Genomic DNA, 19,614 nt, shown 5'->3' on the forward strand with positions numbered 1-19,614 from the left:
ACTAGGGACATCCTGGCTTGGCCTCTTAGCTGTGAGGACACTGGGCCAAACTAGATGTGTCTGCTGTGAGGATGCTGCTGCCATTTTAAAGTCATTTTAAAATGCAAGGGCCCAATCCTGACTGGGCCCACAGCACAGCACACTTGTTCCCTCTCATGCATTTTCAAGTACTGAAACAGTTGTAGGTAGGTGTGTGTGGCTGTTTTAGCCTTTGATAAGGTGTGGAGTGAGGGAGGGGAAGAGTACCTCAGCCTACCATGCTGGGGACCCCATTAGGATCAGGCCTTGTGGCATTTTTAGATGACTTTAAAATGGCAGCAGCATTCTTGTGGCTGCCCACAACACTGTCACATCTAGTTTGGCAGTAATTCAGTTTCAGTGAGTTACCTAAAAGTTACACTTTTTAACATCTCCGACAGTGTAACATGGATCAGTCACTGCATGGATTAGGTCTTGAAAACACCATCTCACTTTGAATGTGTTCAGGTTTTTTTGTTTTAAAAAAATTGCTTCAATTGGTTTTTGAAATGCTGGGTATTTTCAAAATAATTCTTTGTAGGAAGAACAGGGGTGTTGGCTGAGGAGACCAATTGGCTTTGTTATCATATGTTTGACTAGATGTGTTTGATATGTACCAAAGATTGATATGACGCAACTACTGTTTGCTTTTGTGACATAGATTGAATCTTTAAAAAAAATCCTTTTGGTTTTTTCCATACGTTTTACTGCCATTCTCCAGTGTGATCACAGGTCTGTGCCTGGGCTGAAAGCCTTTGAGGAAAATCTGTGGCTGTGATACAGGCCATGTTGCAAAATTTACTCATGAACCTACACTGTGTCTTGACACAGGCCAGTTCTAATGCTTGAACAAAACTGCTTTTGCAGTCCTTGCTCTTGTGATGTAACTGAGGGGAAGGCCTTTAAGCTCAGTGGTAGCGCAGATACTTTTTAATCAGAAGGTCCCCAGTGCAAAATACAGCAGCTGGGTTGACAGCAGGTACAGAGTATAGGAACTATGGCTGGAGCCAGTGTTCTACTCATACTAATTAGATTTCATATTGTACATCCACATCTTGTCTTTCTTCTTTGCAACACCCATCTCAATTTTTGACTGAGATAAAAAGATTCCAGTATCTCCATTCCTGCTTATATCTGATGAAGGGAGCTTGAGTCTCAAAAGCTTACACCCTGGAAACTCTTTCTTGGTCTTTAAAGTGCTGTTGGGCTCAAACCTTGTTCACTCCTCACTGAAGTGCTAAAATAACTCCTCGCTGTCTGCTTGTACTAAGTGAGAATGACTGTGTACCAACTGTCTTCCACAAAATGTTTCTACTACAATTTCAAAAGCAAATTAAGGCACCTCTTGCCTTGAAAAACCCAAGTTGGCTGTGACAATGGCATTTTACACACACAATTAGCATATGCTGGTTTCGAATGAGAATAGATACACATTATCTGGTGTGCTTTACCCTTTTCAGGACTGCATCTTGTTCTACTCACCATGCGAATACACACACATCAGTAGTCCAAACTGGTCCCATCCATATCACTAATCCATGCCATCTGGAGGAAAGTACCTGCATTTTAAGTAAGTAGTCATACCCCTTCTCCTCACTGAAAGGGCAGTTTATGAATATGGAACATCATAACCCCCTTTTCCCCCATGTTCCTTAATCACAGCAACTGCCTGGCCAGGTAGATGCCCACCACACCTGGAATTGGGAAAATACCAGAAAGTGTATCAGATTAACCAACTGCCCCTCCACGCCCCAGAGTGAAACAAAAAAGTGAAACAAAAGAGGTCTTCCGAGAGTTCCTGCTTGATCTCATCAACGCCCTTCTGCACCTTCCTTCAGCCGTCTTCCCAATCATGGCTATTCAGGGACCTGATAAACCTTTCCCATCTAGCAATCATAGGATATCAAGCACCCTTCTCACCTACAGTTCCTCCCAGATACGTATAATCAAGCCTTTGCCAATTGTTTCACCCCCGGACCAGCCATCAAGCTGTTGTTTTAGGGAGCAGAAGACGTAATTCTACCCCAGGGCATGCTTTGCACTATAACTGGGCTGTCCCCAGGCATGTACTGTGTGTGTATTCCTTCGATCTATATGCACACCCTCAGACGTGTGTCTGAACTTTCTTCTTGCTGTGAAGCGCTGATTGTTCACTCTGCTGCCTCTATGGACGTCCTCCCTTCCCTAGACTAGTAAATATTGCCCTTCCCGGAACCTCTCTCCCTCTTCCTCTCCGATTTTCTAGTTACCCCTGTGTGTATGCTGTGTGTGATTTTCTGTGTGTTTGCCTTTTATTGCTCCATTAATAAACCTTTCCTTTAAAACATCTGCCTGTTCATTTAAGAGTTTCTCTAAGGGAACCATCCTGGTGTACATTGGTGGAGGTCCCCATTACCCCCCTCTCACTGTGTCTCCTTGAATGCTAATTCCCCCCACTCACAAGGAGACCAACCTCCATTTAGGGTAACAGTACACCAAGCACTAAACGAACAATCTGTTGGCCAGCAATCCTGTTGTGTTACAAACCAAGAATAGGAATGAGTTGCAGTTGGTGGTATACAGTCAGTTTAAACTTTGCTGTCTGGTCCTTATTTATGAAAATATTAAAAACTCCCATCAGAGACTATAGCATGCCTGCATCTGCTGAAGTTATGTTGGCCTGTCCTTATTACGTCATTTGAGGATTCTAAGAACAAGTGTTTTAGATTTTTTTAATGAATGGGTGGAAAACATTTTGTCCACATCAATTGAGACTGCAAATATTAGATTTTGTCATCTTCCATGTCACAGTTGTACGCTAGGTTGGTACGCTAAGTTGGTTTACACTCTGTAAACATGATTGCAGGCACTGTTTTGCAACCACGTACCCAAGTTTTGGCAAAAATTCATTCAAATCAGGATGTTTCTTGTCCTGTGCAGGATGTTGCATCAACCGTCTTTCAGACTGTACACTTTAACACTGCTTTTACATACTGTCCTAAACCTATTCAATTTTTCCATTCTTGCTTTGTTGAGTAGAAACATATTTAATCTGTATTGCAAAGTTGAGTAAGAATAGTTTTCACCTCAGATCCCTGGAAAAAATAAAACTTGAAGGAATGGACTCACAAGCCCTGTTCTCTCGGGCCCCAGGGATCAAAAAAATCCTGTGTCCATCCCATGTCTCTGCCCAACACCAATGCCCCTTACTCCTTGGAGAAGGGTATCAAACTGGGTAGTAACTGCTGCCACCAGAAAATCGGAGTGTCTGATCTGTCTAGCAGGACAGAGTTGCACATCTAGCACTCTGTATCTGTGTTGCCATTTAGAGGCACTGCCTAACCATTTCCATATTAGCTAGCCCAGAGATAATCTATTGCACCTTGATAATTTTGAGCTATCGTGCTCAGTGGATGGTTTATTGCTGTTGGGAAAGCAAGACTGGAAAGTTGGGTGTTTACAGAGATCTGGCTTAAAGCATTAAAAATGTAAGAAGGTTTAATAAACATATTTTTTTAAAAAAATGCCCATGATCTGTTCAAGAGGGATAACTGAATTAAAACGTCAGCTGAGCATGCAGCAGAAGCTGCGGGGTGGGGAGGGGGGAGAGGCAAATTCTATGCTAGAGATTATTATTAGGAAAGGGACTGCAAATAAAACGGGCAGTTTCGTAATGCCGCATTTAGTGTGCCTTGCTGCCTAATCTCAAAAAAGATATCACTTGCAAAGCTCCGGGAGGAACCTGAACAGGTAAGTCCCATTTCATTCGGTGGGGTTTACGCTTAGGAAAGTGGTTAGGATTGCAGCCTAAGGCTTTTTAAACTTGCAGAAACTGTGTGTATTTGTGCCAATCGACTGGCGACCCCAGTAAGGAGCTGTAGGACAACTGGGAAGCGGAGGGGATTTGCCATTGCCGTCCTCTGCAGAGTCTTCCTTGGTAGTCTCCCATCCAAGCAAGGCCCTTGCTTAGCTTCCGAGATCTGACGAGTTCGGGCTATACCGTGACGCTTTCCCTCCTTGCAGAAACTAGGAGTGGTGGTGGTGGTGGGGAATCAGGTGGTATCCAAAAAGCTCTTTTTTGGTACGTAAACGAACCGCGCAGGCAAAGGATTTCAATGTGGTCTCGAAAACTACAACTCCCAGGGCGCTTTGCAGCTTTCCACCAATAAAACGTGGCGAATCCAGGGGTGTGATTTAGGAGGCTCGCATGATATCTCTGTGTATAAAGCCAACCGCAGAGACGCTTCAGCTTCACTGGAATGAGCGGTTTTCGTATAATTCCTTCCAAGGTTTAAGGAGCCCTTTAGGACGGTCTCGTCTTGCTTATTTGAAAGAGGAAAAGTGCCTGCCAGATTGACACAAATGGATGCGATTTTGAACTGTAGACTGGAAGACATGGAAGATTATTACAGTTTGCTAGGATGTGATGAATTATCTACAGTAAGAGCAGTCTGAATGTTGACCCCCCCCCATTGTTTATGATAGTTTGGCATGTGTAAGTGGAGGGTGTACTTTTTCCTTGCTTCTATAATTTTTATGAGTTCCTTTTCTCTCTCTCTTTTATATTATTTCAGCAATTGATTTATGACCTATTCAGCTTTTTGCAGCTAACCAACATGATTTCTGTTGAACAAAATGAATTGTTTGTGCAGTAGCTTTGTTTTGGGTAGTAGAAACGTTTATATTAAACTGCACAGATGTATGAGATCTATGTGGAGTTACTTGCTGCCACGTTTTTGTACTTCTGTTCATCGGAGGAGCTGAGGGTGGCGTATGTGATTCTCTCTACCTCTGTTCTTGTCTTTGCAATGGCCCTGTGAAGTAAATTAGGCTGAGAGAGAGAGACTGACCCTGTCTCAGTCAGAATTTGAACTGGGTTCTTTGCTGAACGCTGCTCTAACAGTAATATTTAGAGGTAGATGTAGGTAAATGTGTATGTTACTGTAACATATACAATCAACATTTGTGAATGTTGACAATCATGTGAATGTTGATAATCCCAGATTAATTTTGTGACTGTCCAAAAACTCATTGATGCACCAGTGAAAAATATCAGTCACTCATGTATGGTTCTCAGCATTCCATAATGTATTTCTGCCAAGTGAGAACATACTTATATTATGGTTGATGTTCACAGAATTCGTCAGGAGTTGGTAACGTTCACCAAATTTCAGATGACAAATTTTAAAGTGCGTAGATAAAGTCTGTAAGCATCTGTGCTTTTTTGTTACCTTTTTAATATTTCAGGATATTCAGCTGTACATAATACAGTCTAAAGATGTTCCATGGCCATTTAGTGATGATCATCTCTTTTTTACAGCAAAGCAACGTAGGACAAAGATTATCTGAACAAAATAATGTAGGACAAAGATGATCTGAACAGCACTTGAATAATTTGTATGAGTTGCCCTATATTAATTAGTTCAATGGTACTTTTAATGTCTGCAAGCTGTATACATCATTCTGATTGAAAATCATGGTAGAAAAGAATGCAGTTGCTATATTCAAAAGAAAGACCTTTATTGACATAAAATAGCAGTCTGGTGTTCACAGGATTTCATGGACATCCTTGATGACCATGAAACAGGTATAGCCTTACAAGTGGATTTTAGGATGAATTGGGGATTTTCTTGCCATCATAATTAGTGTCGCTCTACAGCCAAAGGGATCTTGCTTCCGTAGATGTGACTGAAAGTGTGCTAGTTTTGTTGATAAGCTTTGTTCCAGCTGATTGTGTCTTAGTATGTGCCAAATCCTCTGTAATAAACTGGAGAACATAATCTTAACTTCTTACAATATGAAAAATGTCTTTAAATATTTGCTGATATGATTTCAAACAAGGGCTGCTGGATGAAGAGTCAGTGTGGTTTGCTTTTGTTCTAGGGTAACATTTTATTATTATTTATTATGCTGCATCTGATGAACTAGATTTGTTTTAGTGCAAAAAGAACTAGAGGCTAGTATTTGGCAGAGACTGCTGAAGTCATCTGGAAGAAAAATTTATCCAATGACCTGACTGCTAGCTCTGTAATCTGATCTGTTCCATGAGAATGATTTACTTTAGGAAGAAAAGGATATTACACATTGCGAGTATGATTTATCTACTTGAAAGACTATTGAGAAGAACCATGCTTCATGATAGGTGATCCTTCTGTTTTCAGCATTAAAAAAATTAATTCAGCATTCCCTTTAGAATTAAAAGTAGATGAAAGTTATTGAAGAGATGTAGGATGTTGCTGTTACATGTGTGAGATACATGTGCTGTGTTTGCATAGATGGTGATCTGATCCCATATATCCAGTCCTGGATGGCAAACTATTTACTCTGATTGTGATTGTGAATTCTATGGAGGTTCTGTAGAATAAATCTCTTTTGGTTTGCAATCTTGGGATTCTATTGTACCAGGTACTGAGCTCTCTCACCCCAACCTGTGGTATGTGCCTTAATGGTTCTCTGTATATTATGCTTATGTAGACGCATGAGAGAAAAACCATGTATACATGGTCATGTGTGAACAATTGTAAGTGAAGATTGTGGAGGTGGCTTTTTGGCCATGGTCTCTTCTTTGGAGCCTGTTGCTTATTTCAGCTACCCAGTACAAACTTATACCTTAAAACTGACACTTGCATTGTTAGGGAATTTTTAGGCCCCATTTCATAACATCTTATTCTGAGCATACATTCTAGCTACCAGCACATGGAAATCTGTAAACAAGTAATAAAGTCTTGCTCTAAGTGTCACATTCCTTCTTCTGAGATATCCTGCTTGTTACATATGTCTCCTCTGGTGGAGACAGGTCACTGAGCAATGTGTAAACATTTTGTTGTTTGGGTTATTCTAATTAAATAAAGTAAAATTTCAACCTTGAATGAATTCCTTCCCAAGGAATATATTAAACTCATGGCTCCAACTTCTCAAATGTTTGTATAATTCATTTGTCATTGAAGCTTGCCAGATGTCATGTCTGGGAAAATGTGTCATTCTGTGTCAATCTGACAAGGTGTATGCATCATTTTTACAGGGTTTCATCCTAACCTTTGATCTTTTATTCTGTAAACAATCAGTACTGAGGGGTATGTAAGGCCCTCCAATGCTACTGGTCTTTACACACGTCTCCCCCTAATGGAGAATGTGTCTGGGGTTATTCCATGTAAGAAATAAATCATTTTTCTTCTGTAATTGCTGAGTTTGGTGTCTTGAAATATATATGGGTTAGTGGTAGTAGGGGACTTACAAATTGGAAGCAGAGTACTGTTACAAAAACCTCCTCTAACAGCATATGAGTGTATACACATTTATTGTTTAGATAACTCAGAGGCCCTTCAAAGGCCACAAGAGTTTTCCATGAGAAAGCACATTGCCACAATATTCAGATCAGTGTTGATAACTGTATTATTTCTTGGTCTAGGTTGAACAAATCATTTCCGAGTTTAAAGTTCGAGCACTTGAGTGTCATCCTGACAAGCATCCTGGAAACCCTGAAGCTGGTATGTGGTTTTTCCCTCACTTTATATTCTAAGAATTAAATAGTGATGGTATCAAATAAAGTGTCAAAACCTACTCCAGGGACAAGACTTTCAATAAACAGAGAATTCTCTCTCCCTGCACCTCCCTTCTCAATTGCCTTGTGCAAAATCAGGGTCGAGACTGTATTGGGGCAGTGCGCCTCTAGCTAGCCTTCAGGCCCCTCAGATGCCCAATCTTCATATCCTCTGGATCTGGCTATAACAGGTTAGACATAATGCATCGGGAAGGGAAGTAAGGGCATTTATCTAATTAATATTTATGGACCATACTTCGGCTGATTCCGCACACGTTGGATAATGCACTTTCAATGTACTTTATCAGTCGTTTGAGGTGGATTTTTTGTTCCACACACAAAAAAACCCATTCCAAATGATCTATAAAGAGGATTGGAAGTGCATTATCCAACGTGTGCAGAATCACTTGTTCTTTTTATTGGTAAGTTGAAAAACCTTGTGCTACTTCAACAAATATGGTTCCTGGATATGCAAAAACAGTTGCTTGATTTTGTGGCACGATTGTTTGGAAACATATGTTTGTTATGGTAGTTTACAATATCAGATGAGTTGGTTCCTAAAGCCACAATACAGGGATTTCTACTTCAGATTAGCTGTTGCTAGGCAACTCTTTTGAAGAAAAGCAAGTTTGTATTACATCAGTGTTAAAAAAGCTGTATTCATAGCATTTTTTTCTCTAGGCCAATCCCATAAGGAAGTACCATCTTGTACATAAAGTGGGTAGCTGAGAGACTAATGTGTGATGTGACTCGCAGACAAAAAGTATGTGTGCAGTTTGCCACATGTAGGATTAAGTGCCCTGCTTCGGACAACGTTACTTCTGAAGAGTTAATATGAAGACCAGGACAGGAAAGCAAGAATGGCCCTGGAAGGAATTCCCCTCTTGAGGCCACCCCAACAGAGGGGGCAAAGGAGGAAAAGCAGGCTCACTCACTGGAGTGTTTCTTTACCTGCGCACTTGAGGCAGCCAGCTTGTTCACTGCAGTGACTGCTTGGGCTTCTGGCTTGCTACAGCAGTGTCTGCTCACCCACCCTACCCAGGGCCAGGCCTGCCCTCGTTTTGGGCCAGGACAGCCTTTGCAGGGGGGAGGTTCACTCCCAGACGACTGGCCTACTGGGACGTGTCGTGAGAATATTTTTTGGGGGGCCCCAACTCCTAGGGCCCCGCGACTCCCCTAGTCCATGCTCAAGTCGCCTCTTACCAAGGCTTTTGACTGGTACTTTAAACTTCCTAACTGTCCCTATCTAGAAAAAGTGCACTCTGTACAAAGGAATGATGCTTAACCAAATCTAAAACTTTATTGAATATATGGCAAAGGTTTTAATTCAGACCACCAAAGAAAAACTTAACGCTACAGAATATATATATATATATATGATAAAGGTTACACTAATATGATCTCTCCTCCTCCCTCCTAATTCGAAAGCTTTCGGAACACAATGTCAACAGCAGAGGACTTTACAAGCCCAACTGCTAATTAGCAAGTGTGGCAATGAAGGCTTTTTGACAGCCCTTTTTATAGCCCCTTGCCAGGGGTTTTTGGTCAGGGGGGCTGTTATCAGCTAGATCACTCTGTTCTTTTGAAAAGTACAATTAGACCCATAAATCAGAACATCTACAAACTAAAGAAAGGAATTTCACACTTTGCCAGTCCAGGCTTCCTATGTACATTGCAAATGAGATAAGGGGTAACCTCGAAGCCCCTTATCTAAATGACCCCTTCTAATTTAGAGACAAGAAGTGAAATTCTTGTGATTGTTTGATGTCAGTTAGTCCTGATTAACTTAATGTCGTCCCCTTTTGAGAAGGCAAGACTTCTGCCAGCCTACAGAGAAATCAAAAAGAGTCCAGTAGCATTTTGCTACTACAGACTAACACGGCTAACTCCTCTGGACCTACAGAGAAAGGAACCAAGTCTACTCTTTGAGGCTTTTGGAAGCTACTTATTAGAGGGCCTGGGCTGGATCCGTGTGCCAATGGCCCAGTCACAGACCCAAACCCAAGTATTTTCACCACAGGATGTTTCCTGGTAGCCTTAATGGTGAAGCCCTTTCTCATCACTTTGACAAGCACTTCATTGTTTGTTGATGATGCACTGAGGAGACTGTAGGCTGGAAAAAGCACCCTTTGGAAATATGGCTGCCCTTAGCAACTGCTTCATAAAAAAGCCATCCCGTAGTTATGGGATTATGTTATGCCAAAATTATGCCATTAGAGATGGATAAGGTTGCCGTTTGCCCAGGGGGGAAAAGTCACATCCCTTTAATAGAAATGTAATATGTGGAAATGGGCCGTTGAAACTTTTCATCGTATGAAGCTAAATAACATCACCTGATAATTGCTGCAGACCAAATTGATATTAAAGGGACAGCTAGAGGGAACTAGTTTAAAAGTTGGCAAGGCTAGAACTGGAGTGAGTGTAGAACTGGAGCGAGTGAACAAGGCAGATGGTTAAATGTTTTTATAGATGGTTGAGGAAGCAGAGAAACAAATTGTTCTAATGTTCCTGGAGACGTTTATAAGCCAATGCACAGATAGGCTGGGACTATTGTCCTGTGTGCGACTTACCAAGGTCTCAGGCCCCAGTGGCGCTTATCTCAAGTAAAAAGGGTAAAATTCATTCTTATGCATGCTTGTTTGGGAACAGGACCTATGGAACTTACTTCCAAGTAAACATGCTGGTAAAGTTTGCTGACTTCCATGGTGCATATTGGTGTGACCTGTTAGTGTCCTCTAATGAGCTTACTGTGTGTTATACACCAACACTTGTTTCAACTCTGAAGCAAGAGCTTCAACTCTGTTTTCCAAAAAAGAAAAGGAGGATTTTGAGCAGAAGCGTAACAAGGTGCTCCATCTTTTCATACCAGCCATTTCTTCAACTGAAATTGTACCTGTGAGGGTTTTTGTCCCTGGGGATGGGGGTGTCAGTTTTCTTGGTGGGCAATTTGAAGTGGTGAAATAAAAGAGAAAAAAGAGTGAAGCACACATTCCACCACTTCTTTTCTCAAAGCTCTTCCCAAAGTTGATTTTTTTTAAAAATGGCTCTCTTACCTACCATTGTGTGTAATGAATAGTTAGCCTGTAAGTGGTAAATCAAAAACAATGACAAAATTAGACTTACGTATTTAAGGGTGAGTTATGTGTGCTTTCCCTCCAGGAAGGATCAGCTGTGTGTTTATGATTCTAGTGTGTGTATATACACTTCTTATGGTTTGCGTCATTACTATCCTTCTAAAATACTGTTTCCTGTACAAGAGTTGCCTGACTGCCAAGAGGGTGGAAAAACCAATCTGTACGGTGTTTAACTTGAATGTGTCAATTTCACTTTGCATTTGAGTTCAGCATATTTCAAAAGAAAGATCTGTTTCAGTAAACAGGAATAAATGAATAATAATAATAAACGTAGAACAGAAAGGTGACTCATAGATAAAATAGAAAAAATCTTTGTAACCTTTACACAAGTAGGAACTCAAGGCCACATCCTTGGCAACCACTATAATGAGAATTTTGTCTGCTCTGGAGTAGGAAAGATTACTGTAAAACAATGAGCAGGTTAATAATTTGGCATATGCAAATGAGACGGTGGAGTGAGCAATCGAAAGTGTATCTAGATCAGTGATGCTTGCTCAGTGGCTCTGGAAGCCAAATGTGACGCTCCAACATGCAGCCTGTAGATTTTCTGAGCACTGTTCCCCCGTGTGGCACCTGCCCTATGTTTCAGGAATGTGGGCCTTGCCTGGTTAAGCTTGTGGTTGGCAGGTGGTTCCCGCCGTGAAACAGCCACCACTAGAGGAGCAGGTAAGCTGCCATCATCCCTAAGGTGGAATTCCCATGCTGTGGATGGAGGTATATGGCTCTTTAGTTGATGTTAATTATGAAGGGAGCTCTCGTCATGTCACGGACCCAACTACTGGCCAAGATGCGTTGAAGGTTTTGTGTGTGTGTGGCTGACCCAGTGGCGCCAAAGGAACACTGTCCCTTGAACCATCACGTTGCTCTGGGTTACTGAAGATTTTTAGCTGTTCCGGCTATATAAGTCTTGTTTTCTATTATGGCTGCATTTGGCTTCAAGAAAGTCCATGCATTTATTTTCCAAAATGGTGAGGATGAAGAAGGGTTTGATATGCAAGATGCTATAATCATGTGGGCATTGTTTGTTCAATCCCGTGTGCAAATAATCAGAGGCAGTTAGGAGCCTTTACACACACACACACCCATTTCTTGTAAAAGCCCCCTTAGTAACACTTTTCAGCAAACTAAAGGGAAGGACGAGTGGTAGGACTTGTGAATGTCACAAAGGATTCCCCCATCTTCCCCTGCTAAGTCTAGCCCGGGTGCAATTAGTCAATGATTATAGTGTGAGAAGCTGGCGCTGTCTGTTGTTCACCCAGTCATCTGATTATCCTTCTTAAACACTATACTGCCTGTATTTCTAATCATGAAGGTATCTCATTTAAACAGATGAATACATTTTCTGGTGATTCATCTGAACTACTGCCTTGCAGTGATTCTCTTATTTCCTAGCATGGTCTAATCCTCCCATTAAGGGTAGAAATGAAAATCATGTTTAAGACAATTGAAAGTGGTCTGAGAGAGGCACCATTTCTCATTTTATATGGCGCATGTCATGTTGGTGCTTCAGATTTTCCCAAAACAGCTCAGGGCAGTTAGACAACATTAACAACTTTCCTTATGTCTCTGGTTTGTAGTGGAGAAGTTTCAGAAGCTGCAGCATGCCAAAGAGATTCTAAGCAATGAAGACAGCCGAGCTCGCTACGATTACTGGCGGAGAAGCAAAATTGCAATCCCATTCCAGCAATGGGAGGCACTGAAAGACTCCATCAAAACAGTTTAGTTTGGACCAATGCATCTTTGCTTCTTGGGGAATAGAATAATGAGGGTGGTTTGTGGAAGGGAAAGTTCTCCATTGGGTGATACGGTTTGGCAGGAGGAAAAACATTGGGGTCTAGGAGGGTGCACCAAATAAAATCTGTGTGATCCAGATATAGGTTTCAGGGATACAAAAAAAAAGTATTCCTGAAATCTGGTCAGATTCTCTGATTCTGGATTTATCTGGCCATTATTCCATATAGGGAAAGATCTCTGTTGTTGTTTTTAAAAGCAAACTCCACCGAATGTTCAGGGAACCTACTCCTGACTGTTCACTAAAGACTCCCCAAATTTCAGGAGAATTGAACCCTGGGGTCCAATTCTGTGGGGCCCTGAACAAGCCGCTCCCTATTTCCTATAGCGGAAACATTTCCAAGATTTATAAACTCTGCAGCTTGCCTTCCCCACTCTTGCTTGGAATTCTCTGGTTCATCATAAAAACTCCCTTGCAAGCTTAACCAACAAAGCCCCAAAGAACCAAACTGTGGCAAGGGAATCAATGTCAAACCTGAGAATCCCAAGGGGACAAGCTGGGGAGTTTAAAAGGTGGCCACTATTGGTGGCTTGAAGGGCTCTTTTGGAACTTGGGCAGGTATGAAGAGTTGGAATGGGATGGGAATCCATTCTGCCTGCTGCCTCTACCCCCCTGCCCTGTCAGCCTCACTCTGCTCTCTTGCTATGGCTTGGCTCCATGCATGCCACCGCTTTCTTGCTTGCTGTTTATGGTGCCTGTGGCTGCCTGCTGCGGCCAAATAATCTTGCCCGGGATTGGATCTGGTGTTCTATGTAAACTGGTTTAGCCAGATTAAACCAGATCAGCATAAATCCCGCTGTTTTGCTGGTTCCCAAACCTAGATCACACATCCCTAGTGGGAACACAACATTGTCTGTTGTGGCATTGTCATTCTGACTGTGATATCAGGTAGCCAACCTGGAGATGTCCTGGAATTACAACTGATCTCAAGGCTACAGTGATCAGTTCCCTTGGATAAAATGGCTGCTTTGGAGAGTGACCTCTATACCCCGCTGAAGTCCCTCCCCTCCTCAAATCCTGCCCTCCCCAGGCTCCACCTCCAGATCTCCATTTGCTGGCAACCCTGCTCCAATGCAGACTTCCCTGTCCACTGAGATCATCATCAGTGGCCCTGCCATGCTTCCCTTCTCTTTCAAAATGGTTTTGTAGTTGCCTGTTTTGTGGCTGTTTTGTTTTGCTTTTAAACAAACTGGTGAGCCACCTCCATCTGTTGTGGGAGGAACAGGAGCAGAATGGAGGAAAGAGTCTGAGTGGAAAATGTCCTGGGGCACCTTATGACGATCTTCTGCCTTAAAACATGAATTCTAGGCTTCGGGGAAAGCACAGGAGAGCTCATGTAGCGAGTGGCTAAAAATGCAAGCTGGGAAGTCACCTGTTGGTTCAAGTCTTTGCCATGAACTCCAAAAACATCTTTAGGCAAGCCACTCTTCTCCTCGCCTCACTTCTCCAGCTTCTTCTCTCTCTAAATCAATAACAGGGGGATTATCAGTCTACATATTATTCTTCATTCCATCCACCCTTCCTTCATTTAACTTGGAACAGTGAACAAAATTCTCCCCTCCTCTTATGTAAGCCTCACAACAACCCTGTAAAGTAATTCAAACTGAGAGATAACGACTGGATGGCAGGATTCCTTTGTATGACTCATGGAGATACAATACATGTGAAATGTTCTTGACTCTCTAATGTGATATAATAAAGCTATTATTATTTTTCTTCTGAATTCACCATCTCCCTATTGGTCATCTTGTTACAACACTAATGTGTTGCTATAGGCTTTCCTAACACGTAGCTGAAGTCACCCTCCTGTTATATTGAATCCATTGCTAACCCAGAATCAGTATTATGTAGTGGTTAAAATGCCAGACTAGGATCTGAGAGACCCAGGTTCGAGTCCCCACTCCATCATCGAAGCTTGCTGGGTGAAATTGGGCCAGCCACACACTCCCAAGCCTAACCTACCTCACAAGGTGATTATTGCAAGGATAAAAAGGAGGCTGGAAGAACACTGTTTGAAGACACTTTGAGGAGAAAAGCAAAGTATAAGTAAAAATAGTTAATAAAACATTGGTACATGAGTGGCTGGTTGAAATATCCTTATTCAGCTCCCTGTATTTTCTCTCTCTAGCACCCTTCTTCAATGCGACTCCTCAACAGCTCCTTAAGGCTCACGTAGAAGTGACACCAGTTGCTCCCCCAGTCTCCCCACTGACACATCTGGTTCATTGCTTTCTCCTACTGATAACATGCTCTTAAACTGCTTAACGTGTGCCATCTGTTTTTGTGGCTGCCACTGTTGTTATACTTGACTGTGTGTTTCGGCAGCCAAGTAAGGCTCTGATGCAATGGAAACCACATGGCACAATCCATGCAGTTAAATGTCACTTGTTTGGTTGTTTTGTCTAGTCAATGCACTGGGCTGTCAAAGGCAAAAAAGAGCCGATGCTGGAAGCTCCAGATTTAAATCTCAATCCCACGATGGCAAGTGAAAATAACAATGGTGGATCGTTGGAAGATCGAAGCGGGCTAGGAGATTTCGATCACACCGATGGAAAGCTACTGTCACCAAAAAGCCCTGATTTCCCAGGTTAGTGCTACCGGGTACTTCAGTGTCTAGAAAGAACAATAGCTACAGTTACTGACTGAGAATGGACCCAGATCAGCAAAATATGGACCACTATAATTCTCTTACAGGGTACATCCCTGCTGAGAGTGGGTTTGCATGGGCATCAGACATGCTAGTTAATCTACTTGATCCCTGCAAGCCATATAGTATCTGTGTCCCGTCTTTTCTGGATTCCTACATACAAACCCCAAGGAACTAGAATATGAACAGATAGTATGGTCCATCTGCAGCATGAAGCAGTGGTACTTTGCAAGGCTTTCCCCAGAACTGTTTGTTGTCCTTCACATTTCTCATAAGGAGCCATTTTACACATCCATGATTATCTCTTGACAAATGGAAGAGCTGGCAGTGATTTACGTATGTGGGTGAGGGCCATCGCAGAGTGAGCACCAATGGAAGAAAATTCCTTGTCCTTTCCATAAGACATTACTTTTCACAGCTGGGAGCTCACTTATTCAGCTGTGAATCAAGTGATTTATACATGCATCTGAATTGGTCACTAGGCCTGGAACTCAATAATAAAATGCCCTTGTTCTCTTCTCATCAAAAGTTGTGTGAAGAGGTGATAATTTGGTGGTGAGATTTGCTCATTAAACCTGAGAGAAACGGAGTTTACGTCCAAGATGTGTCAGACCACTGATTTAGTCTTCATATTTGTTATGCGGGGCATATCTTGGACCAGAGAGAGCTGTGTGAAAGGACACGGTGTGGACAGCCCTATTTTTACCACTCACGTTACTTTGCTGACCCTTTTTCTGAAGGGATTGGATGCGTGCTGAGTTAGTGATGATACAAGGGGGTTTCATTAATAAAATCAAAGTCCTCTAACCTGAAGCTGTACACAACTTCTCACTGATTCCATTTCTGTCGTCCCACTCCTCTCTATCTTTCCTATAGGATTCTCAGATCCAAATGGCTGGCACTTGCGTTTCCGTTGGTCTGGTGATACCCCATCTGAACTTCTGCGGAAGTTCAGAAACTATGAAATATGAAGCAGAAGACCAAAGCTGTGCGGAAGTTGTATTCACGATTTCAGTATTTTCTGTGCATTTGCTTCATGAAGGAGTGACTGCTGTGTCTGTGTATCTATGGACGTTGTTTAATGATGTGGCTCTGTAACATTGCTGTCACTGTTTCCCATACAGAAATGCTGCGTTTTTGAATAGTGGGTAGGCATTTTACTTTCATTAACTATTCTTATAAGTAATACCAATTGCAGCTGGTCTCCTTTCCCATAGTTCTTGCTTAATGTACATGAGACAGTTTCCTATAACTATCGAACAGTTGAGAAAAGCACCTGTGGTGTTTACCTGTTGTGCCTGTTCTATGACTGTCGATGACCTCTGGTCCTCCCTCTCGAAAACTCTGCCACTTACGTACTGCGATCCTATGCAGGGTTTCTACAGCCCACTGAAATCAGTGGGCTTAGATTGGAGTATTTCTGCATTGGGTTGCGCTGCCAGCTGCCCAGAAGTCTCTCGAGCTCTTAAACGACTCTTCTTAGGCTTGCTCGCTCTGTGTGGTAACTGCTGCTTCCTTCCTTCAACTCCCCTTCAAAACCTGCCTTTTCTGGGAAGCTTTGAGCCTAACCTCTCATCCGTATGGCCAACTAAAACGAAAGCTTAAATGGAGGGTTGCCAGCTGTGGGTTGTGGAATTGCTGGAGATTGTAAGGTTGGGGCCTGGGGAGGACAGGGTTTAGGAGAGGAGAGACGCCAGCCGTGTATAATGCCGTACAGCTCCCCTTCTGAAGGAGCCATTTTCTCTAGGGGAACTGATCTCCATAGTCTAGAGGTGAGTTGTAATTCTGGCAGCCCTACATAAATGGATTGGATCCAACCACCTTTTCAGCTGGTGAAGAGGGAAAGAGGGGGGGGGGTCTCTTTTGTCCATCAAAAAAGGGCTGTGCTTGAGCTGATGGGATCTACATGGACAAATGCCATGCAGGATGGGAGCTGTAGTCTTCGGGAAAGAATTGGGTAGGACTGGCTGGCTGGAGCGATTATATTCTGCCCTCTGTAATTTTGCCTCCCAGTTTTCTCTTCGCTGCTTCTAAAATTTAAATCAGAAGCTCACTGAGTCCAGGATGAGTGATTTTTTTGGGGGGGGGGGGTGCTTCTTGATAGTCTGTACATGTAATGTATGTAGATGGTCCTATATACCTATTTTTTAAGTATTACTGTACAAAATTATAACCTATTGCCAAGAGTGCAAGAATACATAGATGTATTCATATTCCCAAAAATATCAATAACATATGTAACAATGTGTATTTCTCAGTTACATGCTCCAGTTGTGTTTTTCCATGATGTGTAGTTTTTTGTTGTTCTTGGTTAATAACTTCTTAGTGAAATTGTTCAGATAGTAATACAGACCCCACTTTAGTTTGAGCCATGAGGAGACTGGATGGAAAAAGCTATATTGTCTTGTTTGATTTGTCCTATTTCCTTGGAGTGCTTAACACTAAAAGATCAAGCAGCCAAAAATCCCAAATGAGGCACCTGATTGCCTGAGAAGGGGAAAAGGTGGCATCTCATAAATAGAAAGCCTGAGTAGTGTATGCCAAAAACTGGTGCACCAAAAAAAATCACTTCAATCTGGAACTGGGATTCAGGGATATCATAAAAATTTGATATTCCTGAAATCCAGGTCAGATTCTCTAATCCAGTAGAGAATTCTGAATTTATCCAGCTGTTCTTCCCTATGTCTGGAGGCCAGGGGAGGCATTTTCAAGCAAATTCCATTATCAAGCAAACTCCACCATATTTGCAGGAAACCCACTTCTTCCTGGCCATTATTCCATCCCCACAAAATTTCATGAAGATTGGACTCAGTGGTCCAGTTTTATGGGCCCCTGAACAAGGTGCCCCTAGCCACTCTCTATTGTTTCTCATGGGAGAAAATATGTCTAAGGCTTTCCAGGCAAAGAGAAACCTTAAACAAAATCAGCCCCTGGCCAAAAGCCAGTCCCATTGCAAGTTGCACTCCAGTGCCAGCTGACCCAACAAAGTCCAACAGAACCAAACTACTGCAAAGTAACCCATGTCAAGCTAGAGAACTTCAATGTCAAACCAGAGAATCCCAAACTGGAGCAAGGAGGGAGGAGCTGCGAAGTTCAAAGGCAGCCAGTGGTTCCTGAAGGGCTCTTCTAGAGCTCAGGTGGGGGTGGAGGTGCAGGATGAGAATCGACTGTGTCTGCTGCCTCCCTGCCCTGCGGGCCTTGCACTGCTCTCCTGCCACAACACAAGGCCAGCAGGGGACAGGAGGCAGAGAGGCTGGGAGACGAGCCAGCCAGGAGCATGGCGATCCATGAGGGCGTGGGCTGAGGGAGATGGTCTTGCTTTCCCTCACCCATGCTTGGAAAAAAGCTTGGAGAAGGTGAATGATACAGCCTATCATAATCCAGCTTCCTGGAGCCCATCTGGGATTCTCTGATATGATTTGGCACAGCTGGATTATGCCAGATAAGCATAAATCTGGCTATTTAGCTGGTTCATGAATCCCAGATCACACACTCATACTATACGCTTCTGTCACAACCAGTAGTATTATCCTTGGAGCACTATACTATAGCTGTATCAATACTTTTCATAGAGTAGGCTGTACCAAGCCCTAAAAATGCCAATAATGTCATGCAGCTCTCAGGAAGAAAAGATGAGATGTTAAGTGAAGAGCCATGGGTAAATAGTGTTTTGTACACAGCTTTCACAACTGCAGGCTGGCTACAAATTTCCTAAATCCCATCTCTGATGCAAACTGAGAACTATAGTTCTGACAACAGAACTGTTGCACGTGAAACTAAATTACAGATACTCTTCTGCTTCTTCGAAGTGGTCAGGATTAGACATGCTTTTTTTAAAAAAAAAATGTGGCATTACTCTTCCCAATGAGATGAAAAAATTGACCAAGAGATCCTAGATTAGATCCAGTCTAAATTCTGTACATGGACGCATGGCTTCCCAGCCTCTCGTCTTCCGTTGCAGTTGGAATCGTGCCTGCTCATGGGAGACCCTTAGGAGCCAGCTTGAAGAGAAAGTTGGAGAGCTACTACGTGGTGTGAGTGTGTGGGAGGGGGAGAATGAATCAATGAAAATCATGCCCCCCTCTTGCACACGTGAATCCTTCCCACAGGATCCTACCCTGAAAATGGTTGGCAATTAGCTTGCAATGTGTGGGTTTTTAAAAATTCTTTGAACTGTATTGTATATTATTAAAACTCTATTGTAGAATAGCCTTGATTTCTCGTCTCCTGGTCATTTTTTCCCCTGTGTTACAACTGCAGAGAGATCATGGCTTCTGGAATGCATGCAATTCCTTTCAGTCTAAAGAAATTTCTGCTGATCCAAAAACTTGATCCAGACAATGTTGTGAGAAATGGTACAGAGGCTGAACAATAACTCTGTTCATACATCATGCTTAAACCATAATTTGGCACTACAGGAACCTGTGCTCATGCACTCCCACCCCCCTCCACTTTTTCTGGGCTCAGAGTTGGTTCCTGATCTCTGCTTTGGTGCAAATTCCTG

General features: G+C 42.5%; 1 protein-coding gene across 2 annotated transcripts; it reads left to right on the forward strand.

Moving 5' to 3' along the window:
• The first annotated feature begins 3,722 nt into the window (after positions 1-3,722).
• On the forward strand, positions 3,723-19,326 carry DNAJC12 (DnaJ heat shock protein family (Hsp40) member C12). Of its 2 annotated transcripts, none has more exons than XM_054984034.1 (5): positions 3,723-3,747; positions 7,406-7,484; positions 12,249-12,388; positions 14,870-15,050; positions 15,987-19,326. In XM_054984034.1, exons 4-5 carry the CDS (start codon positions 14,873-14,875, stop codon positions 16,079-16,081), a joined length of 273 nt encoding a protein of 90 aa, XP_054840009.1. In that variant the 5' UTR covers positions 3,723-3,747; positions 7,406-7,484; positions 12,249-12,388; positions 14,870-14,872; the 3' UTR covers positions 16,082-19,326. The 2 variants fall into 2 exon arrangements, with proteins under 2 accessions (XP_054840009.1, XP_054840008.1); XM_054984033.1 differs by lacking the exon at positions 3,723-3,747 and adding an exon at positions 4,262-4,437.
• The last annotated feature ends 288 nt before the right edge of the window (positions 19,327-19,614 follow it).

Source organism: Eublepharis macularius, chromosome 6, assembly GCF_028583425.1.
Source record: "Eublepharis macularius isolate TG4126 chromosome 6, MPM_Emac_v1.0, whole genome shotgun sequence".
In the NCBI taxonomy this organism is placed as follows: domain Eukaryota; kingdom Metazoa; phylum Chordata; class Lepidosauria; order Squamata; family Eublepharidae; genus Eublepharis; species Eublepharis macularius.